Source organism: Pelophylax lessonae (genome assembly GCF_965119305.1).
Source record: "Pelophylax lessonae genome assembly, chromosome: 4".
Classification (NCBI taxonomy): domain Eukaryota; kingdom Metazoa; phylum Chordata; class Amphibia; order Anura; family Ranidae; genus Pelophylax; species Pelophylax lessonae.
Window position 1 is genome coordinate 656567700 of NC_138771.1, and position 27833 is coordinate 656595532.

The following is a 27833-nucleotide window of genomic DNA, read 5'->3' on the forward strand; positions in this document are numbered from 1 at the left end:
GTACAAATGTTCAAGTCTTCTAACATGACCAGGTTCTGGTTGGATGTTGGATAAAAATGTTCAAGTCTCCTAACATTTCCAGGTTCTGGTTGGACATTGGGTAAAAATGTTCAAGCCTTCTAACATGACCAGGTTCTGGTTGGATGTTAGATAAAAAATGTTCAAGTCTCCTAACATGACCAGGTTCTGGTTGGATGTTGGCTAAAAATGTTCAAGTCTTCTAACATTACCAGGTTCTTATTGGATGTTAGATAAGAATGTTCAAGTCTCCTAACATTACCAGGTTCTGGTTCGATGTTAGGTAAAAATGTTCAAGTCTCCTAACATTATCAGGTTCTGGTTGGACGTTTGGTACAAATGTTTAAATCTTCTAACATGACCAGGTTCTGGTTGGATGTTAGATAAAAATGTTCAATTCTCCTAACATTACCAGGTTCTGGTTGGACATTGGGTAAAAATGTTCAAGTCGTCTAACATGACCAGGTTCTAGTTCACTTTTTATGTCTCATAACACGACCAGGCTCTGGCTTGACATTGGTTATACATGTTTAGGTCTCCCAACATGACCAGATTCTGGCTGGGAATTAGTTCAAAATGTTCAAGTCCCCTAATATGACAAGGTTCTGGTTGGACGTTAGGTAAAATTGCTTAAGTCCCCTAACATGACCAGATTCTGCTTGGACATTCTGCTTGTTCTGGTTGCACATTAGGTGAATTTTTAGGTCTCCTAACCTCACCACATTCTGGTTGGACATTAGTTCTAAATGCTCAGGTCTCCTAACATAACCAGGTTCTGGTTGGAAGTTAGGTAAAAATGTTCAGCTCTCCAAAAATGACCAGGTTCTGGCTGTACGTTATTTATAAATGTTCAGGTCTCCTAACACGACCGAGTTCTGGCTGGACGTTACGTTAAAATGTTCAGGTCTCCAACATGACCAGGTTCTGGTTTTACATTGGGTAAAAATGTTCAGGTCTCCTAACACGACCAGGTCCTGGCTGGATGTTAGTTCAAGTCTCCGAACATAACCAAATTCTGGCTGGGCATTAATTAAAAATGTTCAAGTCCCTAACATGACCAGGTTCTGGTTGGTTAAATTGTTCAAGTCTCTTAACATTGCCAGATTTTGGTTGGACATTAGTTAAAATGTTCAAGTCTCTCAGCACAACCAGGTTCTGGCTGGGTATTATAAAATAAAATGAATATACAATAACACTTTCAGTATGAGATCATTTATGTGGTCACATTTGGAGATATGTGCGCAGTTGTTGTGTCTTCGGGCCTCCACTAGGAAGCGTGGTGTCACGTGGTTGATACTTTTGGAACAGTGGTGGTTTCTTCTTCATGGTATTCTGAAGGTAGATGGATCAGGGGTTCCAGAGTATAGTTCTCCTGGTTCTTTTCTTCAGTCTTGGGTTTTGCACGCGAGGTGAATGTTCCTTTTACCGTTCCATGAACAGCGTCTTGTAGCTGTGAAAATTCAGAGATTAAGTGGATGAATGTTTGATGTCATAAGCTTTATAAACAACCCTTACACACATGCATTTTTAAAGTAATATACTGTATATGTGTGATATCTGTTCAGCCATATGCAGCTCTTTCCATGGGCAAGCTCTCCGATATGCTTGAGAGTCTTTTTCATTAAATTTTATTGGCAAGTTTTTTACGAGGTAGGTTACCAGGTCTTTACTTAACCCTCCCCATCTGCTTGCAGTTTAAGACTTGAGTTCCACTTTAAGTCACCCAACAAAACTGTTGCTCACACACATTTACAAATAAGGGTAAATATAGGGCCATTGTCAGGGCCTTTCCAGGGATGGATGAGGCAGCAATTTTTGCTGGATCCCCCCTCCCTCATTACTGGTTGCTAGGGCACACAGCACCATAACAACCACTGATGCTGTGTGCCCCAGGGGCCCAGGGGCTGAAGATTCAGTCCGGCTTCAGTGCTGCCCCCTACTATTTTTTTGATAAGTGTGATTGCCTTAAATGGCCTCGTAGGTGGCAGGACCTGGTCGCTATTTATAGTTTATCAGTAGTGATCTCAGCGTTGGTTGACTTTTGAGTTGCTTATCGTAAAATTTGGAAGGTGGTAGAACTCAACCTAAAATCTTTGAATAATGAGAGGCAATGTTTGCTACCCCATCTACTGTGCTATTAAGGGGAATTCTTGTGAGTTTGCTTGAACCTCCAATTTCTGAATCTTGAGCAGTGATTCTTTTAGGCTGTTCAGACCCATCCATTTAGATAGGTGGCATTGCATTTCATCCGTGGCTAGCAGATCTATTACCTAGCCCTGTGGTTTAGTGCGCATACTCAAACCTAACACCATTTGCAAGAATAAACAAAAAAGTGCACAGTATGTACACATGGTTCTTGTGACAGACCCAACCAGAACAGGGACTTTTGGAGGGAACTTCTGGGGGCTTTTGGAGCACTCTTGCCTACTAACTATGGGCCCTGGCTTTTGTATGTCTCTCCCATTGTGTGCCTCATAGGTATGCATTCCCATTGTTAATTGAGTCACCTATTGTTCCTGTCTGTTGGCTAATTTTTGGAGGTTCCTACATGATGGGATTAGCCTGGTGTCATGTATTGACTGACCTACTTTTGAAGTGTATAAAAACCTGTATTTCTGTTCAATAAATAGTAATTTCTTTGGATTTTACCTCAACATCTTGTCTGTGTATGATGCCTAGGGTATAAGGGCTGGTATTAGCTCTCGTTCTGCTGGAGGGGGTTTGGAGAGCAAGAGGCACTGTTTGATGGGGTGCCAAGGGTCTGTCACACTTCACCTCCAAAGAAAAAAAAAAGATCCCCCAGCCACAAGACCTATGATGGGGACTGGCATATGTTCACCTGGCTGAAACCAGGTGGAGCCCTCTCTTCAGGTGACCTGCCGAGGCATGGTCCACCCTAGTATTAGAAGGGGATCCCCTAATGGGAGACCGTGACCATATGTCCCCGTGCCCTCCCCTCCGAGACTTTCACTGAAAGTCCAAGGACCTACACCCTACTAGTATGGAGTGAGTAAGTGCTACAAGCTGTACAAATTGATCTTTGACGTCATACCTCAGTCAAGGAGACAACTCCGACCAGCCGTCCTGTGTTGGTGACATAAGCTCTGCGCAGGCCAAGGAGGTTGAACAAGTCGTAAACCTAAAGAAAGAGGAGAACATTTCCACATAAGAACTTGTTACTGAACATGAAAGTGTGTCGCTGTGTCATTATTCTGGACCTTTTTGGCCTAAGGGGGTGACCACAATTTTCTCTTTTATGGTAGGGACAGAATAAAGTGTACTATGCCAAATGTGCCCTGATGCCGCTGTGATTAGTGGGCATGGTGAAAGGTGGATGTTCCTAAAGGATGTGGCTTATGATGACAAACCTTGTCACACCATCCAGCGTCAGCTTCCTTTGCATCCTCTCGGCGTACATGACATCTCAGAGCAGTACAGGAAGTTGGTGCTGTGACCACAGATCTGAATAAGGTAGCTATATAATGACCACCATTTGTTACTGACTGAGCCCCACCCAACTCAGTCCTCGCCTGGCTGAAAGCATTTGCTGTTTAGATTGTCCACTCCTCCAAGGTCTGACATCCATACTCTAGCTCCGTGGTCTCCAAACTGTGGCCGGGGGGGGGGGGGGCGCGAATTTGGCCCTTTGCTTGCTTGTATCCGGTGCTTGGGGCAATATTTCATCTTCTGACACCAATAATGGGTCATAATTTCCCCCCACTGACACCAACAAAGGGGCACTATTCCTCCCAATGACACCAATGATGGGGCACAGTTCCTCCTAGTGACACAAACGAAATGATGGGGCATTATTCTTCCCACCCAGTGACACCAAGGATGGGGCACAATTCCTCTCACTGACAATAAAGATGGGGCATTGTTTATGCCTACTGATGCCAACACATTTTCTACTTCCAATGGCCACAGCCTGGCCCCCCTAAAGTCTAAAAGGACAGGTAATTGGCTCTTTGTTTAGAAAATTTGGAGACCCGTTCCCCAGCTGAAGGAGATAGAAGTATTAGGTAAAAGAAAGGTCCTAAAACTAAAGATGATTGAACTGACCCATAGATCCAGACCCATAAGATCCAACACCGATCATCTGATCAATCTCCAATTCTTCCTTACCTGGTAAAGAGTCTGCTTCTCCAGAAGCCTGTATGGAGCTGGATCAATAGTCAGGTCCTCTATAGGCACCACTTCATTGAGCTGACGGCACTCCCATTCCTCCACCTATAAAATAAAGTTCTGTTAGGATAAGATGATATTAAACCTGTTAGGTCAGCAATAAAATGTGTTTGCTGGCATGCTTGACTGGATTGTTTAAAAGACTTTTGTACCCTTTGTACAAGTTGTTATTTAATGAATATAGACGTCCTGCTGAGTAGAGCCTACCTGGCCTTATACTCACTTTCCACCTCCATCCAGCCATCTTCCCTCTGTGGCCTTGTTTGCCACTTACTTAACAATATGTCCTCTCTAGGTCCTCTTTAGCTTATGTATGCACACCGCAGTCCTCTTTATTCCTATGAAAGGAACCTGTACTCTTGGTGGCCTCCAGCAGTATGAAAGGAACCTGTACTCTTGGTGGCCTCCAGCAGTCATACAGAGTATAGGTATAAAGACTCATCACCCTTGGTATAAAGGCCTGTCACCCATGGTATAAAGACCTGTCACCTATGGTATAAATGCTAGACATGTGTGGTTCATTTCGCTCCGAATAAATATTCGGACACATTTTTTGTTATTCGGAGATTTGGATATATCCGAAGACCTGAATTGCAGTATAAATGAAGACTACTGAATGCTCTGAATAACTAAATTAAATTTGTCCGAATTTTGGAAATTGAATTGAAATTCAAATCAAATTTTACATTGAATACCAGTCGAATTTGTAAACATACAGTATTTCTGAAATCCAAGACTGTGTGTTATTAGAGTACCATTGCAAAATAATGCTGTTTTTGTTAAAGAGCATTGTAATCATTTGATGAAGAGGACGTTAAAGAGCATTGTAATCATTTGATGAAGTTTTTTTTTTTGTTTGTTCACTTTGCCACATTCTAATAAAAAAAAAATCTAAAGATTTTGATTCGATCGATTGGAAAATCGGTAGATTTGAAGAAAATTCAAAGTTCTGAATACGAATACGTATCCCGACTATGAGTTAACGAATAAACCGAATTTAACAAAACTAGATAACTTGATTAATGAATCTAAATGAAACGAAACAAATTTTTTTCGTCATGCACATGTCTAATAAATGCCCGTTACCCCTGGTATAGAGATCGGTCATCCATGGTATAAATGCCTGTCACCCATTGTGTATAGACCTGTCACCCAGGCTATAAAGGCCTGTCATCCAAGATATATGGACGCGTCACCCATGGTATATGGACCCGTCATCCATGGTATATAGACCAGTCACCCATGATATATAGACCTATCAACCATGTTATAAAGGCCTGTCATCCATGGTATATGGACCTGTCACCCATGGTATAAAGACCCGTTACCCATAATATAAAGACCCATCACCAATGGTACAAAGACCTATCACCAATGGTATAAAGACCTGTCACCCATGGTATATGGACCCATCACCCATGGTATAAAGACCCATCACCCATGGTATAAAGACCTGTCACCCATGGTATAAAGACCTGTCACCCATGGTATATGGACCCATCACCCATGGTATAAAGACCCATCACTAGGGTTGAGCGAACACGGACTGTATTATTCGAGTTCGTACCGAATAATTGGATTTTTGTTACCTGAACACGGACCCGAAAACTTTATTGTATGTTCGGGTAAAAATCCGTGTTCGGTCGTTTTATTTCCGGGTTTTGCATGCTTTGGCGCACTTTTCATGGTGGGCTTTCAACAGCCAATCAACAAGCGTTTAACTGGTGTGGCTAAGCCATCCCAGCCATGCCTACAAACGTATCAGTAGCTGTGATGTCTGAAGCATGTGACCATGTCTTTATAAGTGAGAGACCGAGCGCCGCTGCGTCATTCTGCTGTGTACTAGTTCAGGGACAGAGCACACATACGTGCTGGCTGCTGATTAGGGACAGACAGGAAAAAAAAAACATTTGTGTCCGGATAGAATTGAGGGACAGGTCGGAGTGAATTAGGCAGGGCGAGTTGTAGGCATTTTAGGGAGAGAGTCTGCTGATTTTTAGGGTCAGTGTGTTCTACAAACTACAATCGATATTGCTGTGTGTGTGTGTGGGGGGGGGGGGGGGGTTTGCAGTCACCCGATCTACGATCTTATCAATCCTTTTAGGGACAGAGTCTGCTGATTTTTAGGGTCAGACAGTGTGTTCTACAAACTACAATCGATATTGCTGTGTGGGGGGGGGGGGTTTACAGTCACCCGATCTACGATCTTATCAATCCTTTTAGGGACAGAGTCTGCTGATTTTTAGGGTCAGACAGTGTGTTCTACAAACTACAATCGATATTGCTGTGTGGGGGGGGGGGGGGGTTTGCAGTCACCCGATCTACGATCTTCTCAATCCTTTTAGGGACAGAGTCTGCTGATTTTTAGGGTCAGACAGTGTGTTCTACAAACTACAATCGATATTGCTGTGTGGGGGGGGGGGGGGGGTTCAGTCACCCGATCTACGATCTTATCAATCCTTTTAGGGACAGAGTCTGCTGATTTTTAGGGTCAGACAGTGTGTTCTACAAACTACAATCGATATTGCTGTGTGGTGTGGGATAGGAGATAGGCAGGTGTCAGTGGTCCACATCCATTTTGCTGTGTGTGGGCTGCTGTGAACACAATCTTTTTGGGGTGCAGTGAACACAATCTTTTTGGGGTGCAGTGAACACAATCTTTTTGGGGTGCAGTGAACGCAATCTTTTTGGGGTACAGTGAACACAATCTTTTTGGGGTGCAGTGAACACAATCTTTTTTGCCCACTGAGGAGGAGGGAGAAAAGTATTTTTCTATCAGGCACTGTGTGCAGCATTTTTCCTTCAGCTGTGCTGTGCTGAGTGACTGATCATACACTGCTGTGTTCAGTTCACATGTGCTAATATTGAGTGGTTTCAGAAATCATACACTTTTTTTCTATTCCACTATTCAATATACAGCCTTGGGTTAAAAAAAATTAAATTGTGGCCTGCAGCAGAGCTGATTGATATTTGGGGTTTTTGGGGTTCATCTCATACTTCTGAAGATTTGAGGGTGCTGCCTGTTCCATACTCCTCCTACTCCTCATTCAGCCTTTTAGGGGTACAAACAATAGTAATTGGGGCCTAGTGTGCTTCTGTACGTCTGAGATACATACACATTTTTTGATCATATTTCCTATTCCGCTATTCAATCAAAACCTTTGGGGATCAATTAAATTGCAGGATAGTCTGTGTTGGTAGGTGTGAGATCCACCTTTCCAAGTTTTTGGGGTTCATCTCATACTTCTGAAGATTTGAGGGTGCTGCCTGTTCCATACTCCTCCTACTCCTCATTCAGCCTTTTAGGGGTACAAACAATGGTAATTGGGGCCTAGTGTGCTTCTGTACGTGTGAGATACATACACTTTTTTTGATCATATTTCCTATTCCGCTATTCAATAAAAACCTTTGGGGATCAATTAAATTGCGGGATAGTTTGTGTTGGTACGTGTGAGATCCACCTTTCTAAGTTTTTGGGGTTCATCTCATACTTCTGAAGATTTGAGGGTGCTGCCTGTTCCATACTCCTCCTACTCCTCATTCAGCCTTTTAGGGGTACAAACAATAGTAATTGGGGCCTAGTGTGCTTCTGTACGTCTGAGATACATACACATTTTTTGATCATATTTCCTATTCCGCTATTCAATCAAAACCTTTGGGGATCAATTAAATTGCGGGATAGTCTGTGTTGGTAGGTGTGAGATCCACCTTTCCAAGTTTTTGGGGTTCATCTCATACTTCTGAAGATTTGAGGGTGCTGCCTGTTCCATACTCCTCCTACTCCTCATTCAGCCTTTTAGGGGTACAAACAATAGTAATTGGGGCCTAGTGTGCTTCTGTACGTCTGAGATACATACACATTTTTTGATCATATTTCCTATTCCGCTATTCAATCAAAACCTTTGGGGATCAATTAAATTGCGGGATAGTCTGTGTTGGTAGGTGTGAGATCCACCTTTTCAAGTTTTTGGGGTTCATCTCATACTTCTGAAGATTTGAGGGTGCTGCCTGTTCCATACTCCTCCTACTCCTCATTCAGCCTTTTAGGGGTACAAACAATAGTAATTGGGGCCTAGTGTGGTTTTGTACGTCTGAGATACATACACATTTTTTGATCATATTTCCTATTCCGCTATTCAATCAAAACCTTTGGGGATCAATTAAATTGTGGGATAGTCTGTGTTGGTAGGTGTGAGATCCACCTTTCCAAGTTTTTGGGGTTCATCTCATACTTCTGAAGATTTGAGGGTGCTGCCTGTTCCATACTCCTCCTACTCCTCATTCAGCCTTTTAGGGGTACAAACAATAGTAATTGGGGCCTAGTGTGCTTCTGTACGTCTGAGATACATACACATTTTTTGATCATATTTCCTATTCCGCTATTCAATCAAAACCTTTGGGGATCAATTAAATTGCAGGATAGTCTGTGTTGGTAGGTGTGAGATCCACCTTTCCAAGTTTTTGGGGTTCATCTCATACTTCTGAAGATTTGAGGGTGCTGCCTGTTCCATACTCCTCCTACTCCTCATTCAGCCTTTTAGGGGTACAAACAATAGTAATTGGGGCCTAGTGTGCTTCTGTACGTGTGAGATACATACACTTTTTTTGATCATATTTCCTATTCCGCTATTCAATAAAAACCTTTGGGGATCAATTAAATTGCGGGATAGTTTGTGTTGGTACGTGTGAGATCCACCTTTCTAAGTTTTTGGGGTTCATCTCATACTTCTGAAGATTTGAGGGTGCTGCCTGTTCCATACTCCTCCTACTCCTCATTCAGCCTTTTAGGGGTACAAACAATAGTAATTGGGGCCTAGTGTGGTTTTGTACGTCTGTGATACATACACATTTTTTGATCATATTTCCTATTCCGCTATTCAATCAAAACCTTTGGGGATCAATTAAATTGCGGGATAGTCTGTGTTGGTAGGTGTGAGATCCACCTTTCCAAGTTTTTGGGGTTCATCTCATACTTCTGAAGATTTGAGGGTGCTGCCTGTTCCATACTCCTCCTACTCCTCATTCAGCCTTTTAGGGGTACAAACAATAGTAATTGGGGCCTAGTGTGCTTCTGTACGTCTGAGATACATACACATTTTTTGATCATATTTCCTATTCCGCTATTCAATCAAAACCTTTGGGGATCAATTAAATTGCGGGATAGTCTGTGTTGGTAGGTGTGAGATCCACCTTTTCAAGTTTTTGGGGTTCATCTCATACTTCTGAAGATTTGAGGGTGCTGCCTGTTCCATACTCCTCCTACTCCTCATTCAGCCTTTTAGGGGTACAAACAATAGTAATTGGGGCCTAGTGTGGTTTTGTACATCTGAGATACATACACATTTTTTGATCATATTTCCTATTCCGCTATTCAATCAAAACCTTTGGGGATCAATTAAATTGTGGGATAGTCTGTGTTGGTAGGTGTGAGATCCACCTTTCCAAGTTTTTGGGGTTCATCTCATACTTCTGAAGATTTGAGGGTGCTGCCTTTTCCATACTCCTCCTACTCCTCATTCAGCCTTTTAGGGGTACAAACAATAGTAATTGGGGCCTAGTGTGCTTCTGTACGTCTGAGATACATACACATTTTTTGATCATATTTCCTATTCCGCTATTCAATCAAAACCTTTGGGGATCAATTAAATTGCGGGATAGTCTGTGTTGGTAGGTGTGAGATCCACCTTTCCAAGTTTTTGGGGTTCATCTCATACTTCTGAAGATTTGAGGGTGCTGCCTGTTCCATACTCCTCCTACTCCTCATTCAGCCTTTTAGGGGTACAAACAATAGTAATTGGGGCCTAGTGTGGTTCTGTACGTCTGAGATACATACACATTTTTTGATCATATTTCCTATTCCGCTATTCAATCAAAACCTTTGGGGATCAATTAAATTGCGGGATAGTCTGTGTTGGTAGGTGTGAGATCCACCTTTTCAAGTTTTTGGGGTTCATCTCATACTTCTGAAGATTTGAGGGTGCTGCCTGTTCCATACTCCTCCTACTCCTCATTCAGCCTTTTAGGGGTACAAACAATAGTAATTGGGGCCTAGTGTGGTTTTGTACGTTTGAGATACATACACATTTTTTGATCATATTTCCTATTCCGCTATTCAATCAAAACCTTTGGGGATCAATTAAATTGCGGGATAGTCTGTGTTGGTAGGTGTGAGATCCACCTTTCCAAGTTTTTGGGGTTCATCTCATACTTCTGAAGATTTGAGGGTGCTGCCTGTTCCATACTCCTCCTACTCCTCATTCAGCCTTTAAGGGGTACAAACAATAGTAATTGGGGCCTAGTGTGCTTCTGTACGTGTGAGATACATACACTTTTTTTGATCATATTTCCTATTCCGCTATTCAATCAAAACCTTTGGGGATCAATTAAATTGCGGGATAGTCTGTGTTGGTAGGTGTGAGATCCACCTTTCCAAGTTTTTGGGGTTCATCTCATACTTCTGAAGATTTGAGGGTGCTGCCTGTTCCATACTCCTCCTACTCCTCATTCAGCCTTTTAGGGGTACAAACAATAGTAATTGGGGCCTAGTGTGGTTTTGTACGTCTGTGATACATACACATTTTTTGATCATATTTCCTATTCCGCTATTCAATCAAAACCTTTGGGGATCAATTAAATTGTGGGATAGTCTGTGTTGGTAGGTGTGAGATCCACCTTTCCAAGTTTTTGGGGTTCATCTCATACTTCTGAAGATTTAAGGGTGCTGCCTGTTCCATACTCCTCCTACTCCTCATTCAGCCTTTTAGGGGTACAAACAATAGTAATTGGGGCCTAGTGTGCTTCTGTACGTGTGAGATACATACACTTTTTTTGATCATATTTCCTATTCCGCTATTCAATCAAAACCTTTGGGGATCAATTAAATTGCGGGATAGTCTGTGTTGGTAGGTGTGAGATCCACCTTTCCAAGTTTTTGGGGTTCATCTCATACTTCTGAAGATTTGAGGGTGCTGCCTGTTCCATACTCCTCCTACTCCTCATTCAGCCTTTTAGGGGTACAAACAATAGTAATTGGGGCCTAGTGTGGTTTTGTACGTCTGAGATACATACACATTTTTTGATCATATTTCCTATTCCGCTATTCAATCAAAACCTTTGGGGATCAATTAAATTGCGGGATAGTCTGTGTTGGTAGGTGTGAGATCCACCTTTCCAAGTTTTTGGGGTTCATCTCATACTTCTGAAGATTTGAGGGTGCTGCCTGTTCCATACTCCTCCTACTCCTCATTCAGCCTTTTAGGGGTACAAACAATAGTAATTGGGGCCTAGTGTGGTTTTGTACGTCTGAGATACATACACATTTTTTGATCATATTTCCTATTCCGCTATTCAATCAAAACCTTTGGGGATCAATTAAATTGCGGGATAGTCTGTGTTGGTAGGTGTGAGATCCACCTTTCCAAGTTTTTGGGGTTCATCTCATACTTCTGAAGATTTGAGGGTGCTGCCTGTTCCATACTCCTCCTACTCCTCATTCAGCCTTTTAGGGGTACAAACAATAGTAATTGGGGCCTAGTGTGCTTCTGTACGTCTGAGATACATACACATTTTTGATCATATTTCCTATTCCGCTATTCAATCAAAACCTTTGGGGATCAATTAAATTGCGGGATAGTCTGTGTTGGTAGGTGTGAGATCCACCTTTCCAAGTTTTTGGGGTTCATCTCATACTTCTGAAGATTTGAGGGTGCTGCCTGTTCCATACTCCTCCTACTCCTCATTCAGCCTTTTAGGGGTACAAACAATAGTAATTGGGGCCTAGTGTGGTTCTGTACGTCTGAGATACATACACATTTTTTGATCATATTTCCTATTCCGCTATTCAATCAAAACCTTTGGGGATCAATTAAATTGCGGGATAGTCTGTGTTGGTAGGTGTGAGATCCACCTTTCCAAGTTTTTGGGGTTCATCTCATACTTCTGAAGATTTGAGGGTGCTGCCTGTTCCATACTCCTCCTACTCCTCATTCAGCCTTTTAGGGGTACAAACAATAGTAATTGGGGCCTAGTGTGGTTTTGTACGTCTGAGATACATACACATTTTTTGATCATATTTCCTATTCCGCTATTCAATCAAAACCTTTGGGGATCAATTAAATTGCGGGATAGTCTGTGTTGGTAGGTGTGAGATCCACCTTTCCAAGTTTTTGGGGTTCATCTCATACTTCTGAAGATTTGAGGGTGCTGCCTGTTCCATACTCCTCCTACTCCTCATTCAGCCTTTTAGGGGTACAAACAATAGTAATTGGGGCCTAGTGTGCTTCTGTACGTCTGAGATACATACACATTTTTGATCATATTTCCTATTCCGCTATTCAATCAAAACCTTTGGGGATCAATTAAATTGCGGGATAGTCTGTGTTGGTAGGTGTGAGATCCACCTTTCCAAGTTTTTGGGGTTCATCTCATACTTCTGAAGATTTGAGGGTGCTGCCTGTTCCATACTCCTCCTACTCCTCATTCAGCCTTTTAGGGGTACAAACAATAGTAATTGGGGCCTAGTGTGGTTCTGTACGTCTGAGATACATACACATTTTTTGATCATATTTCCTATTCCGCTATTCAATCAAAACCTTTGGGGATCAATTAAATTGCGGGATAGTCTGTGTTGGTAGGTGTGAGATCCACCTTTCCAAGTTTTTGGGGTTCATCTCATACTTCTGAAGATTTGAGGGTGCTGCCTGTTCCATACTCCTCCTACTCCTCATTCAGCCTTTTAGGGGTACAAACAATAGTAATTGGGGCCTAGTGTGGTTTTGTACGTCTGAGATACATACACATTTTTTGATCATATTTCCTATTCCGCTATTCAATCAAAACCTTTGGGGATCAATTAAATTGCGGGATAGTCTGTGTTGGTAGGTGTGAGATCCACCTTTCCAAGTTTTTGGGGTTCATCTCATACTTCTGAAGATTTGAGGGTGCTGCCTGTTCCATACTCCTCCTACTCCTCATTAAGCCTTTTAGGGGTACAAACAATAGTAATTGGGGCCTAGTGTGCTTCTGTACGTGTGAGATACATACACTTTTTTTGATCATATTTCTTATTCCGCTATTCAATCAAAACCTTTGGGGATCAATTAAATTGCGGGATAGTCTGTGTTGGTAGGTGTGAGATCCACCTTTCCAAGTTTTTGGGGTTCATCTCATACTTCTGAAGATTTGAGGGTGCTGCCTGTTCCATACTCCTCCTACTCCTCATTCAGCCTTTTAGGGGTACAAACAATAGTAATTGGGGCCTAGTGTGGTTTTGTACGTCTGAGATACATACACATTTTTTGATCATATTTCCTATTCCGCTATTCAATCAAAACCTTTGGGGATCAATTAAACTGCGGGATAGTCTGTGTCGGTACATGTGAGATACACCTTTTTAAATTTGTTTGGCGCATCTCCTTCCACCGCCAAGGATTGCAGGGCGCTTCAGTTTGCCTCCTGTTCCCAACTCCTCCTACTCCTCTTCCTCATCCTCCCTTTAGGGTACAAAAAATTTTAATCGGGGCCTAGTCTGTGTTTGTATGTGTGAGATACACCGTTTTTTTATCCTTTTTCCTATTCCGCTATTCAATATACACCCTTTTGGGGTAAAAAACATTAAATTGCGGCATAGTTTGCATATTTGACTGTCAGATACACCCGTGCGATACTGTTGTTGTTTTGTTCCGCTATTTAATAAACACCTTTCTAGGGCAAGATCATAAATTACAGAAATATGAGGAGACCGTCAAATAGGGGCCGTGGCCTGGGTCGTGGTGCTGCTGGTAGAGCTCCTGTTGCAAGGAGAGGACGTGGTCGATCTGTGCCAGCTACACGCACAAGTGAAACACCTTCCACAAGTGTGAGTAGGCGACAGAACCTGCAGCAGTATTTGGTAGGGCATAATGCGCCTTTAGACGTGATGAGGCCTGAAGAAGTACAGGCGATAGTAGATTGGGTTGCTGACAGTGCCTCCAGTTCCTTCACATTGTCTCCCACCCAGTCTACTGCAGAAAGGTCAGAGTTGGCACCTGCAGCCAATGTCCAACCGTCTTTCACCTCACCCCCTTGGAAATCAGGCAAGCAGTCTGAGCCCCAATCCATACAGCAGTCTCTTCTTCTTTTTGAGGACTCTGTCAGCAGGGTTTCCCAGGGCCATCCACCTATCCCTGCCCCAGAAGTTGAAGAGATTGAGTGCAGCGATGCCCAACCACTTATTTCTCAAGATGAGTACATGCAAGGACCATCGCAGCACGTCTCCGATGATGACGAAACGCAGGTGCCAACTGCTGTGGTGTTCAGCATTGTGGAGACCGACAAGGAGGGCAGGGGTGAAGACTGGGTGGAAGATGATGTGGAGGACGATGAGGTCCTCGACCCCACATGGAATGAACGTCATGTAGGTGACCTGAGTAGTTTGGAGGAAGAGGCGGTGGTCGCACAGAGCCACCAGCACAGCAGAAGAGGGAGCAGGGTGCAGAAGCGGAGTGGCCGTGCCCTAGACACTACACCCGCTACTGCCCAACGCAGCAAGGGAACGAGCGCACCAAAGTCAGCTCAAAGGAGTTCTCTAGCGTGGAAGTTCTTTAGAAAATGTGCTGATGACAGGACACAAGTGGTTTGCACCCTGTGCAATCAGAGCCTGAAGTGAGGCATAAACCTTCTCAACCTGAGCACAACCTGCATGATCAGGCATCTAAGTGCAAAGCACAAGCTGCAGTGGAGTAGACACCTTCAAAACCAAGAAACGTCTCTGGCTCATCCTGCTTCCTCTTCTGCTGCAGTCTCGGCCGCTCCAGCCACATCTGTAGTGATACCGGCACCTGCCACCCCGCAAACAGACGATCTGTCAGCAACACCACCACCTGGGTCACCAACCATCTCCACAATGTCCCGTGGAAGCGTTCAGCTTTCCATCTCCCAAACACTTGAGAGGAAGAGGAAGTACCCCCCTACCCACCCGCGATCCCTGGCCCTGAATGCCAGCATTTCAAAATTCTTGCCTTTGAAATGCTGTCATTCCGTCTGGTGGATGCGCACAGTTTTAAAAACCTTATGTTGGTGGCTGTCCCACAGTACGTCGTGCCCAGCCGCCACTACTTTTCCAGGCAAGCCATCCCTTCCCTGCACAACCAAGTGGGGGAAAAAATCAGGTGTGCACTGCGCAACGCCATCTCTGGCAAGGTACACCTAACTACCGATACGTGGACCAGTAAGCACGGTCAGGGGCGTTATATCTCCCTAACGGCACACTGGGTAAATGCAGTGGCGGATGGGCCTGAGGCGGATAGCAATTTGGCGCATGTCCTTCCACCACCGAGGATTGCAGGGCGCTTCAGTTTGCCTCCTGTTCCTAACTCCTCCTACTCCGCTTCCTCATCCTCTACCGCCTCCTCATCTGGACAGCGTAACACCTTCACCACCAACTTCAGCACGGCCAGGGGTAAACGACAGCAGGCAGTTTTAAAACTTGCCTGTTTGGGGGACAAACCACACACCGCGCAGGAGTTGTGGAGGAACATGGAACAGCAGACAAATGAGTGGTTGCTGCCAGCGAGCCTCAAGCCCGGCCTGGTGGTGTGCGATAACGGGCGAAATCTCATAGCAGCTCTGGGCCTAGCCGGTTTGACGCACATCCCTTGCCTGGCGCATGTGCTGAATTTGGTGGTGCAGAGGTTCCTTAAAAACTACCCCGATATGTCAGAGCTGTTGCAGAAAGTGCGGGCCGTCTGTGCGCACTTTCGGCGTTCTCACCCTGCTGCTGCTCGCCTGTCAGCGCTGCAGCGTAACTTCGGCCTTCCTGCTCACCGCCTCATATGTGACGTGCCCACAAGGTGGAACTCCACCTTGCACATGCTGCAAAGACTGTGCGAGCAGCAGCAGGCCATAGTGGAGTTTCAGCTGCAGCACGCACGCATGAGTCACTCTGTGGAACAGCACCACTTCACCACCAATAACTGGGCCTCCATGCGAGACCTGTGTGCCTTGTTGCGCTGTTTTGAGTACTCCACCAACATAGCCAGTGCCGATGACGCCGTTCTCAGCTTAACTATCCCACTTCTATGCCTCCTTGAAAAAACAATTCGGGCGATGATGGAAGAGGATGTGGCACAGGATGAGGAGGAGGAGGAGGATGAAGAGGTAACATTTCCAAGGCTTTCAGGGCAGTCATTCGCAAGGGGCTCCGAGGGTGGGTTCCTGCACACACAAACGCCAGGGACACAATTGTCCAGCAGGGGCACAGTTTTGGAGAATGAGGAGGATGAGGAGGAGGAGCTGGAGGAGGAGATGGAAGCATGTTCACAGCAGGGTGGCACCCAGGCCAGCTCATGGCCATCACTGGTGCGTGGCTGGGGGGATACAGAGGACACGGACGATACACCTCCCACAGAGGACAGCCTTTCGTTGCCTCTGGGCAGCCTGGCACACATGAGCGATTACATGCTGCAGTGTCTCCACAATGACCGCCGAGTTGCCCACATTCTAACTTGTGCTGATTACTGGGTGGCCACGCTGCTGGATCCCCGTTACAAGGACAACGTACCGTCCTTAATTCACTCACTGGAGCGCGATCGCAAGATGCGCGAGTACAAGCGCACGCTGGTAGACGCAATGCTGCTGGCATTCCCACCTGACAGTGAAGCCACAGTGGAAGCACAAGGCAGAGGAGGAGGAGGAGAAAGAGGTCGCCAACGCAACCAGGGCACCACCAGCACCTCAGAAGGCAGGGTTAGCATGGCCGAAATGTGGAAAAGCTTTGTCAGCACGCCACAACAAACAGCAGCACCAGCAGCTCATATGGAACGTCTTAGCAGGAGGCAGCATTTCACCAACATGGTGGAGCAGTATGTGTGCACACGCCTAGACATACTGAATGAGGGGTCTGCCCCCTTCAACTTCTGGGTCTCCAAGTTGGGCACATGGCCTGAGCTTGCCCTTTACACCTTGGAGGTGCTGGCGTGCCCTGCAGCCAGTGTATTATCTGAACGGGTATTTAGCACGGCTGGGGGCGTTATCACAGACAAGCGCAGCCGCCTGTCCAGAGACAATGTGGACAAGCTCACGTTCATTAAAATGAACCAGGCATGGTTCCCATGGGACTTTTCCGTACCTTGTGCAGAATAGCGATGGATACCGACCTTACCCAGCCATTGTTCCATTTTTGCTCTTTCTCACTCTTTTGGGGTGTACCCTCATTTAAAATTTGTGAAAAGAAGCAGTGTTGGCTACCTCGTCCTCCTCAGGGCCAGATTAACGTAGGGGCTATTGGAGCTGCAGCTCCAGGCCCCTACCTTTATATAGGCCCCGGGTTGGCCATATTCACTGTTACCGCTCTTCTGTCACTTGTAAACACAGAAGTCTGGCTTCTATGCTCGCTTCCCCAGGCAGCTCCCTCAGAACCTCCCCACACAGCACGAAGGCCGGACAAGGAGGGACAGTTGCCGATGCATGGATGTGTTTATGGGCTTCAGAGACAGCATCCCATGTGGAATTAGGCATGCATGGCTGCACCCTTCCTCCTCTGGGTGCATGCCAAGGCACGGCCCTTAAGGCCCTTCAAAATCCTCAGCACCAAGCCCATGATGCTCTTAATCCGGCCCTGGTCCTTCTCCACCGCCGCTTCCACCTACACCGCCCATAGGTGTGCGCAGCCTATTGCTTTAGGGTGTGCACTCCAAAGTTTAAATACACATGCATGTGTTTGCCTACATGTACATGGCCCCGATACATTACTTTCCCTGCTGGCAAAGAGAAATAGAACAGAGCAGGTCCGAGGGAGATCTTTCCCATCTCCTCACTGGCAAACAGAGCGATAATGCTAAGTGCCCTAGGTGATTAGGGTGTGCCCAGGTACACCCGGCACACCCTGTGCGCACGCCTATGACACCGCCACATCCACCACCACCTCAACCTCCCTCCTACTCCATATGGGCCTCGTCCTTCAGAGATGAAGAACATTGTTTTATTTTTCTGTTTTTTTTTTGTTGTTTAAAGTTATTTCCCTATCCACATTTGTTTGCAGAGCACTTGCCATGCTCTTAACTACGTTTTGCTGCCATTTGCAGCACTCTAGCCCTTTCCATTGGTGTTTTAGAGCCATTTTAGTGCCTTAACCACTTCCTTACCGAGTCATGTAAAATGACGTCGGCAAAGTGGTTGTCTAGATCCGGGCCGCCGTCATATGACGTCGGCCCGTTCTAGCTGCTACTGCGCGCCCCCGGCGGCGCGCAGCGGCGCGATCAGGGATGAGGCTCGTCCCTCGGACATAGCCCATCACTGATCAAGGTAAACAGCCAATAGAAATTGGCTGTTTACCACGTGATCGGCTGTGTCAATCACAGCCGATCACATGAGCGGCTCCAGCACGAGCCGCTCGTTCTCTCTGCAATGCGCGCCCCCGGGGGCGCGCAGAGCAGCGATCGGGGACGAGGCTCGTCCCTCGGACAGAGTCGATCCCCGATCTAGGTAAAGAGCCAATGAAATTGGCTCTTTACCACGTGACCGGCTGTGTCCAATCACAGCCGGTCACAAATGTCAACAGAGAACACGGTAACTAGCTGTCACCGTGTTCTCCTCCTCACACACTGATCCTGTGTGAGGAGGAGATTGTGGTAACAACTAGTTACCAACTACAGTGTACCCCAACCACACTGATTGCCCCCCCCCCCAATAAAGAGCACCTGTCACTAGCCCATCAAAGTACCCGAGTACCTGTCATCAGGTACTCAGATGACAGGTACTCGGGTACTCTGATGGGCTGGTGACAGGTATTCGGGTACTCTGATGACAGGTACTCGGGTACTCTGATGACGGATACTCTGATGACAGGTACTCGGGTACTCTGACGGGTACTCGGGTACTCTGATGACGGGTACTCGGGTACTCTGATGACAGGTACTCGGGTACTCTGATGACGGGTACTCGGGTACTCTGATGACAGGTACTCGGGTACTCTGATGACAGGTACTCGAGTACTCTGATGACGGGTACTCGGGTACTCTGATGACGGGTACTCGGGTACTCTGACAGGTACTCGGGTACTCTGATGACAGGTACTCGGGTACTCTGATGACGGGTACTCGGGTACTCTGATGACGGGTACTCGGGTACTCTGATGACGGGTACTCGGGTACTCTGATGACAGGTACTCGGGTACTCTGATGACAGGTACTCGGGTACTTTGAGTACCTGTCAACGGAGTACCCGTCATCAGAGTACCTGAGTACCTGTCACCTACCCATCAGAGTACCCGAGTACCTTCCACCTGCTCATCAGAGTACCTGACGCCTGAAGTACCCAAGTACTTGCCGCCTGCTCATCAGTACCCATCACTACTCATCAGTACTCATCAGTACCTATCACGTATCAGTACTGATCATCAGTACCCATCAGTACAGTATCACCTATCACCTATCAGTCAGTGAGTACTACTCATCAGTACCTATCACCTGCCTGTCACCTGCCCATCAGAGTACCCGAGTACCTGTCACCTGCCTATCGGAGTACCCGAGTACCTGCCACCTGCTCATCAGTACCAGAGTACCTGTCACCTGCCCAACAAAGTACCCGAGTACCTGTCACCCTTCATACAGCCACCATGTCCAAGTCCAAAAAGGTTTATATACGTCGTCCGTTTAAACCTAAATACCGGTGTTATGGTAGCAGATAGCTGCCATAACCCTGGTATTTTTTTAAACGGTGGACGGTTGGCTTTCCGATAAGGGTGGTCCCAGCGGCGGATTCGCCGTGGGATCACCCTTCCGGGATGGCGGAAGAGGCGCCCCCCCCCCCTCCCGACGCGTTCCGGTCCTTTTCCCCGCTTACCGGACCTGCCGGCAGCGGGGAAAACGATCCGGTCCCGAATCCTCACAGACAGGATGTCGAGTGAGGGCAAGCTTGCCCTCACTTGACTCTATGGTCTTGGAGGACCGGAGCTACGGAAAATGTTGTTGCCTAGCAACCGGTTTAAAGGTCCTTTTTTTTTTTTTTTTTCATTTTATATTATAATTATTTTTTTTTTTTTCTATCTTTTAGTGTACTTGTGAGATCTGAGGACTTTTTGACCCCAGATCTCACAAAAAAGAGGTCCTGTCGTGCCTATTTCTATTACAAGGAATATTTACATTTCTTTTAATAGAAATAAAAATGATCAATTTTTTTTTTTTTTAAACGGTGTAAAAATAAAAAATAATAAATAAAATAAATAGTAAAAAAAAAAAAAAAAATTAAAGCGCCCTGTCCCTGTTAGCTCGCGCGCAGAAGCGAATGCATACAGAAACCCCGCCCACATATGTAAACGGTGTTCAAACCACACATGTGAGGTATCGCCGCGATCGTTAGAGCAAGGGGAATAATTTGAGCCCTAGACCTCCTCTGTAACTCAAAGATGGCAACCTGTAGAAATTTTTAAATTGTCGCCTATGGGGATTTTTAAGTACCAAAGTTTGTCACCATTCCGTGAGCGTGCGCAATTTTGAAACATGACATGTTGGGTATCTATTTACTCGGCGTAACATTATCTTTCACATTATGGAAAAAAATTGGGCTAACTTTACTGGTTTCTTATTTTTTAATTAAAAAAAGTGAATTTTTTCCAAAAAAATTGCGTTTGGAAGACCGCTACGCAAATACGGTGTGATAAAAAATAGTGCAATAATCTCCATTTTATTCTCTAGGGTCTCTGCTAAAAAAAAATATATAATGTTTGGGGGTTCTAAGCAGTTTTCTAGCAAAACAACTGATTTTAGCTTGTAAACACCAAATGTCAAAAATAGGCCTAGGCAAGTGGCTAGGATGCATGATGATGCTCCTTGGATGTTAGGCCCCTCTATATGGCTAGGCTGTGAAAAAGTCTCACACATGTGGTATTGCCATACTCAGGAGGAGTGGCAGAATGTATTTTGGGGTGTCATTTTTGCTGTGTACATGCTATGTGTTAGGAATATCCTATAAATTGACAACTTTGTGTAAAAAAAAAAAGTTTTCATTTTTTTCCCACATTTTCCAAAAACCTGTGGAAAAAAATGATATGTTCAAACGACCCATAATGCCTCATAGAATATACGTTGGAGTGTTTGCTTTCCAAAATGGGGTCATTTTGTGGACTTTTCCATTGTATTGGTGCTCTAGGGCCTTGAAAAGTGTGATAGGTAGTAAGAAAGTTTTATGTGTATTTATGCTCCTAGAACGCCTGAATGTGCTTCTTGGACGTGGAGTCTCTTTTTGTGGCCAGGCTGTGTAAAAGTCTCACACATGTGGTATCGCCATACTCGGAAGGAGTAGCAGAATGTATTTTTGGGTGTAATTTTTGCTGTGTACATGCTATGTGTTAGAAATAGCTTATAAATTGACAACTTTGTGGGAAAAAAAAGAAAAAAAAAAATTTTTCTTCATTTTCCCAAGAATTGTGGGAAAAAATTACAACTTCAAAAAACTCACCATGCCTCTTACTAAATACCTTGGACTGTCTACTTTACAAAAAGGGGTCATTTGGTCGGTATTTGTACTGTCCTGACATTTCAGGGCCTCAAGAAAGGAGATAGGCAGTCAGTACATCTGGTGTGATCAATTTTCAGTAATTGGTACCATAGCTTCTAGACTCAATAACTTTCACACAGACTAAATAATATACACTAATTTGGGTTAATTTTACCAGAGACATGTAGCAGTATACATTTTGGCCCAAATGTATGAAGAAAAATTTATTTTTTGCAAAATTTCATAATTGAAACTAAAAAAAAGTGTTTTTTTTTCAAAATTTTTGCTCTTTTTTTGCATATATCACGAAAAAAAAAAAACCCAGTTGTGATCAAATACCACCAAAAGAAAGCTCTATTTGTGTGAAAAAAATGATAAAAATTTTGTTTGGTTATAGTGTAGCATGACTGAGCAATTGTCATTCAAAGTGTGAGAGTGCTGAAAGCTGAAAATTGGTCTGGGCAGGAAGGGTGTCTAACTGCTCTGTATGGAAGCGGTTAAAGTTCGGGTCCCCATTGACTTCAATGGGGTTCGGTGTCCGGGAAAAGTTCGGCAAAAGTCCAGGACACGGACCCGGACTTTTTTTTAAAGTTCGGCCGAACCCGCCGAACACGGACATCCAGGTGTCCGCTCAACTCTACCCATCACCCATGGTATAAAGACCCATCAACCATGGTATATGGACCCCATCACCTATGGTATAAAGACCTGTCACCCATGTTATATGGACCTGTCACCCATGGTATATGGACCCATCACGCATGGTATAAAGACCCATCAACCAAGACCCATCAACCATGGCATAAAGACCTATCACCCATGGTATAAAGACAAGCCAATTCAGAGAGTTGGATTTGACCTCCTTCCAGCACACAGACCCTCCTTCCGTACAATTACTGCCTGAGATTGACTTTAGATTTATATTATAGATCCTCCAAGTAAATATGAGTGGCTTTAGTATTACAGATCCTCCAAGTAAATATGAGTGATCTGTACACAGCACCTGTGTGAATGGTTTAATGGTATTGTTTTATAAGCTCTTACCATCTTCAGGTACTGGCTGCGGAATTTGCCAGAGCGTCTCCTGCGGCTTTCACTCCTCGGCTTAGACACCTGTAACAAAAAGATAACATAGGAGATTATTTGGTTTACTAAATTAAGCCAAGGCCCGGATATTATTTACCCCCCCCCCCTCCCCAAAGAAAATCGGGCCTACAGCAGTCCGCATTTTTGCACATTACTATAACAACCAAGACTATAAACCCAACTTTGGGGAAAACTAAGAGTCCTCCCTTGCAGTTAGGATGACTGGGTACAGCAGCTTCACTTACTAGATGCTCCGCTCCCTCAGGCTCCTCCATGCTGCTAGATCAATCCCCACAGCTTCTTCTCACCTATGCTCTTGCGGTCTAAGAATCTCTGACATCATCAAGACCAATGCTTGCTATTTCGTGCTCTTATTAAAACAGTATTAAATAAATCCTCTATAATAATAATAAACCATTTTTGGAGGGTTCTCTCTTCTCCCCTGCAGCACCACTGGCTGACACAGATCACGTGACCAGATCAGAGCAGCCCGAAAATAGATAAGTATACAGATCTCTCTAACACAGATTAGTAGGTATAGGTGTTGGGGCGAGGGGCGGACAACAGTTTTAAGAGTTGCCTGGAATTCTACTTTAATGAAAATAATCTTGGGTGACAGACAATTCCTATTATGGGGTGATAACAGTCTCCCCGTCTCCCAGTTGTGGTCCTGTGTTGTCACCTCACCTAATGGGCTTCCAATAGAAACTACAATTTCAACAATCAGGCATGGTCCACTTTTGGCACCATCAGCAGAAATGCCATGCAGCCTCCTAACGGCCTGTTTTAATCTTCTAAATGCTGCACTATTTTGCCACAACAATGTGTAGACAGGTGGAGTCTATATTCTCCACTGCAGGTGGCGCTCGACCGCAACAGCAATGCAATTGAGGGTGGAAGTCGGGGGGAACATGGTTCGTCTGTGGTTTCCTAGGTCACAAGGGGTCTGCTGTCTGATTGGATGTGGGCACCCCATGTGACTCTGGCAGCCATCTTGGGTCAGGCAGAGTCTATTTAAGACTCCGGCTCCTGGGCTTTGGGCACTTGATGTAGGTGACTAGTGTAGGGAAAGGATCTCAGTCTGTCAGGGACAGTAGTAGATAGGGAAAGGTTCCGGAGGAGTGGGGACAGAGTAGGGTTTACGTCTACCTTTCAGGAAGCCTTCACTTTTGGGTGTGGGCCAGCCCACATGGTAGACATTGGCATTTTCCATTCTGAATCTCACTGGTTCACCGATGTCTCTGTTGGAGATAGGGTGTGCTCCCCTGCTGAGCTTGCTGTATTTACTGGACTTTTCTACAATATATTGTTACTACAAAACATAGACTCTGTGTGTTCAATGCCCGCCACACAATGCTGCACCTACCCACTCGCGTGCATTATACCTGGTTGCAGCTTGGCCCCATTCACTTGATGGGTCGTGTTTGGCACGTGAAAGAAATCAGCAACTGGCGCTCCTGTAATTTTTGTTTTGTGTGGTGCATTTTTTTGGTCTACCTGTGGGAGGTGCAATGGCTGGAATTTGCACCACCTTATAGCAAGCAGCACTTTTTAAAACTTGCACCGTGCAGCAGCTTGAACCGTGCCTGAGGAAGCATTCCTGGAGGGGAATTCTATAACTTACCTCTTCACTTTCAAATGTAATGGTGTCCTGGTTGCTGTATGTGGTTTCTGTAGCTTCTGACTCTGTTAAAGTGAAAAAAAGAATACAATCGTTTAGGGTATAACTCCAGGCATATACGTATGATACCCTTTATTTAACCTACGTATTTTCTTAAATATCTGGAAGTGGCTACTAAAAACTAATACTGAAATCAGCCTTGCAGTCGGTGTGGCTTATGGATGGAAGTGGGAGGTACCATGGTGACCTTCAAGCAGGGGGGTGCATAGGGTGGAGGTGGTGGTAACCATTTGTATTTTGGTGCGCAGAATGAAGACCTGCAGGTATTGCTGCCTTCATGCCACCATATAGCACAGCAGGGTTTTTATTTTTAGATCGTTCTAATTGTATATAATTTTAGGTAAAATCTTACCTGTTCTGGAGAGCCGGGGTCTGGATGTGTACATCTCTCCCATAGACTGAAATAAGAAATAAAAATAATTACCCTTCATGAACCTTATGTTCTATAACTGTTACACATATATTCATTCTAAGGGGTGTCTCCTCTGACATATTAATGTGCACAGTATGCCTGTGTAGCTATAGAAACACTATAGACCTCAAGTGCATGTCATTGCAGTGGTGCCTTTTGAGGGTAGTGGGCAAAGGTGCAGTGGAAGAGGGTTGGGTGGTGGAAGGCAGTGCATTGGCAGAGGGTTGGGTGGTGGGAGTCATTGCAGTGGCAGAGGGTGGGGTGGTAGGAGTCAGTGCAGTAAGAGAGGGTGGGGTGGTGGGAGTCATTGCAGTGGCAAAGGGGGGGGGGGTGGTGGGAGTCAGTGCAGTAGCAGAGGGTGGGGTGGTGGGAGTCAGTGCAGTGGCAGAGGGTAGGGTGGTGGGAGTCAGTGTAGTAGCAAAGGGTGGGGCGATGGGAATGAGTGCAGTAGCAAAGGGTGGGGTGGTGGGAGTCAGTGCAGTGGTGAAGAGTGCAGAATGGTGCTTTGGTGCAGTGAGTGAATGCAGAAGTAAGTGTAGGTGCAGTGGGTATGTCAGTGCAGTTGCAGAGGGTGGGGTGGTGGGAGTCGGTGCAGTGGCAGAGGGTTGGGTGGTGGGAGTCAGTGCATCGGCAGAGGGTGGGGTGGTAGAAGTCGGTGCAGTGGCAGAGGGTGGGGTGGTGGGAGTCAGTGCAGTGGCAGAGGGTGGGGTGGTGGAAATCAGTGCAGTGGCAGAGGGTGGGGTGATGGGAGTGAGTGCAGTAGCAAAGGGTGGGGTAGTGGGAGTCAGTGCAGTGGTGCAGTTTGGGGTAGTGGGCAAAGGTGCAGTGGAAGAGGGTTGGGTGGTGGAAGTCAGTACATTGGCAGAGGGTGGGGTGATGGGAGTGAGTGCAGTAGCAAAGGGTGGGGTGGTGGGAGTCAGTGCAGTAGCAAAGGGTGGGGTGGTGGGAGTTAGTGCAGTAGCAAAGGGTGGGTGGTGGGAGTCAGTGCAGCGGTGAAGAGTGCAGAATGGTGCTTTGGTGCAGTGACAGTGAATGCAGAAGTAAGTGTAGGTGCAGTGGGTATGTCAGTGCAGTGGCAGAGGGTGGGGTGGTGGGAGTTGATGCAGTGGCAGAGGGTGGGGTGGCGGGAGTCAGTGCAGTGGCAGAGGTTGGGGTGGTTGGAGTCGGTGCAGTGGCAGAGGGTGGAGTGGTGGGAGTAGTTGCAGTGGCAGAGGGTGGGGTGGTGGGAGTCGTTGCAGTGGCAGAGGGTAGCGTGGTGGGAGTCAGTGCAGTAGCAAAGGGTGGGGTGGTGGGAGTCAGTGCAGTAGCAAAGGGTGGGGTGGTGGGAGTTAGTGCAGTAGCAAAGGGTGGGTGGTGGGAGTCAGTGCAGTGGTGAAGAGTGCAGAATGGTGCTTTGGTGCAGTGACAGTGAATGCAGAAGTAAGTGTAGGTGCAGTGGGTATGTCAGTGCAGTGGCAGAGGGTGGGGTGGCGGGAGTCAGTACAGTGGCAGAGGGTTGGGTGGTGGGAGTCAGTGCATTGGCAGAGGGTGGGGTGGTAGAAGTCGGTGCAGTAGCAAAGGGTTGGGTGGTGGGAGTCAGTGCAGTGGCAGATGGTGGGGTGGTGGGAGTCAGTGCAGTAGCAAAGGGTGGGGTGGTGGGAGTCAGTGCAATGGCAGAGGGTGGGGTGGCGGGAGTGGGCGCAGTGGCAGATGGTTGGGAGGAGGGAGTCAGTGTAGTAGCATAGGGTGGGGTGGTGGGAGTCAGTGCAGTAGCAAAGGGTTGGGTGGTGGGTGTCAGTGCAGTGGTGAAGAGTGCAGAATGGTGCTTTGGTGCAGTGACAGTGAATGCAGAAGTAAGTGTAGGTGCAGTGGGTATGTCAGTGCAGTGGCAGAGGGTGGGGTGGCGGGAGTCAGTGCAGTGGCAGAGGGTTGGGTGGTGGGAGTCGGTGCATTGACAGAGGGTGGGGTGGTGGGAGTCGTTGCACTGGCAGAGGGTGGGGTGGTAGAAGTCGGTGCAGTAGCAAAGGGTTGGGTGGTGGGAGTCAGTGCAGTAGCAAAGGGTGGGGTGGTGGGAGTCGGTGAAGTGGCACAGAGTGGGGTGGTGGGAGTTAGTGCAGTAGCAAAGGGTGGGGTGGTGGGTGTCAGTAAAGTAGCAAAGGGTGGGGTGGTGAGAGTCAGTGCAGTAGCAAAAGGTGGGGTGGTGGGAGTCAGTGCAGTGGCAGAGGGTGGGGTGGCGGGAGTCGGCGCAGTGGCAGATGGTTGGGAGGTGGGAGTCGGTGCATCGGCAGAGGGTGGGGTGGTAGGAGTCAGTGCAGTAGCAAAGGGTTGGGTGGCCAGGAAGTGAGAGGGATAACTAACTGGGTTTTTCTATGATAAGTATAGGATTTTGTACCCTTCACCCCTCAGTCAAGCCCCCAACAGTTGTCTTACGGTAACAGTCAGGTTGCTGTCCAGGTTGGTGCCGGTTTGGTTTATCATGTATTGGATCCTGCGTTCTGTGCCGAGCTGATCCGCCAAAAGTTTGCTGAGTGTTTTTTTGCTGACTGAACCGAGGAGGATCTTAGAATCTGGATGAGGTAAGAGAAGAGGGTTCAATGGCACACTGGGAGAGAGAAACACAGCAGCTTATAGTACAACAATGACTTCATTTTGTCCAGCTGCATTCGGCTATGATCCTTAAAAAATAAAGAGACTGTAGAGTATTTTTGTACATATATTCTATATATATTTTTGCATGTAGTCTTCTATTCAGCCAGCAGGGGGAGCACCTGACTAATTTTCACATGTTTTAAGGGTTCTCGCTAGCTACTCTGCCTGCTTATGGTGCTTAGTAGCACAAATTAAGTTTGCACTTACTGGTCAATGGGTCAATGCCTATACCAACACGTTTTTTCTTAGAAGGCTTCATCAGCAGCCTTGACCGCTCCTGAGAAAGCCTTCTGAGGCATTGCATTGGGCGGGGCTAAGCATTGTGACATCATCATATAAAGAGCAGCAGCC

At 46.0% G+C, this 27833-nt stretch overlaps 1 protein-coding gene across 1 annotated transcript in view; it reads right to left on the reverse strand.

The window, feature by feature from the left end:
* Positions 1-722: 722 nt before the first annotated feature.
* The window catches only part of LOC309552156 (chloride channel protein ClC-Kb-like), a 107996-nt gene continuing 80885 nt past the window's right edge, over positions 723-27833 (reverse strand). Inside the window, exons 16-22 of the mRNA XM_082252969.1 lie at positions 27264-27400; positions 24795-24840; positions 24386-24447; positions 22720-22788; positions 4144-4248; positions 3071-3157; positions 723-1468 (exon numbers count right to left, since the gene is read on the reverse strand). Of these exons, the coding sequence (XP_082109095.1) occupies positions 1301-1468; positions 3071-3157; positions 4144-4248; positions 22720-22788; positions 24386-24447; positions 24795-24840; positions 27264-27400 (674 nt within the window). The 3' untranslated portion in view covers positions 723-1300. The remainder of the gene's footprint in view (positions 1469-3070; positions 3158-4143; positions 4249-22719; positions 22789-24385; positions 24448-24794; positions 24841-27263; positions 27401-27833) is intronic.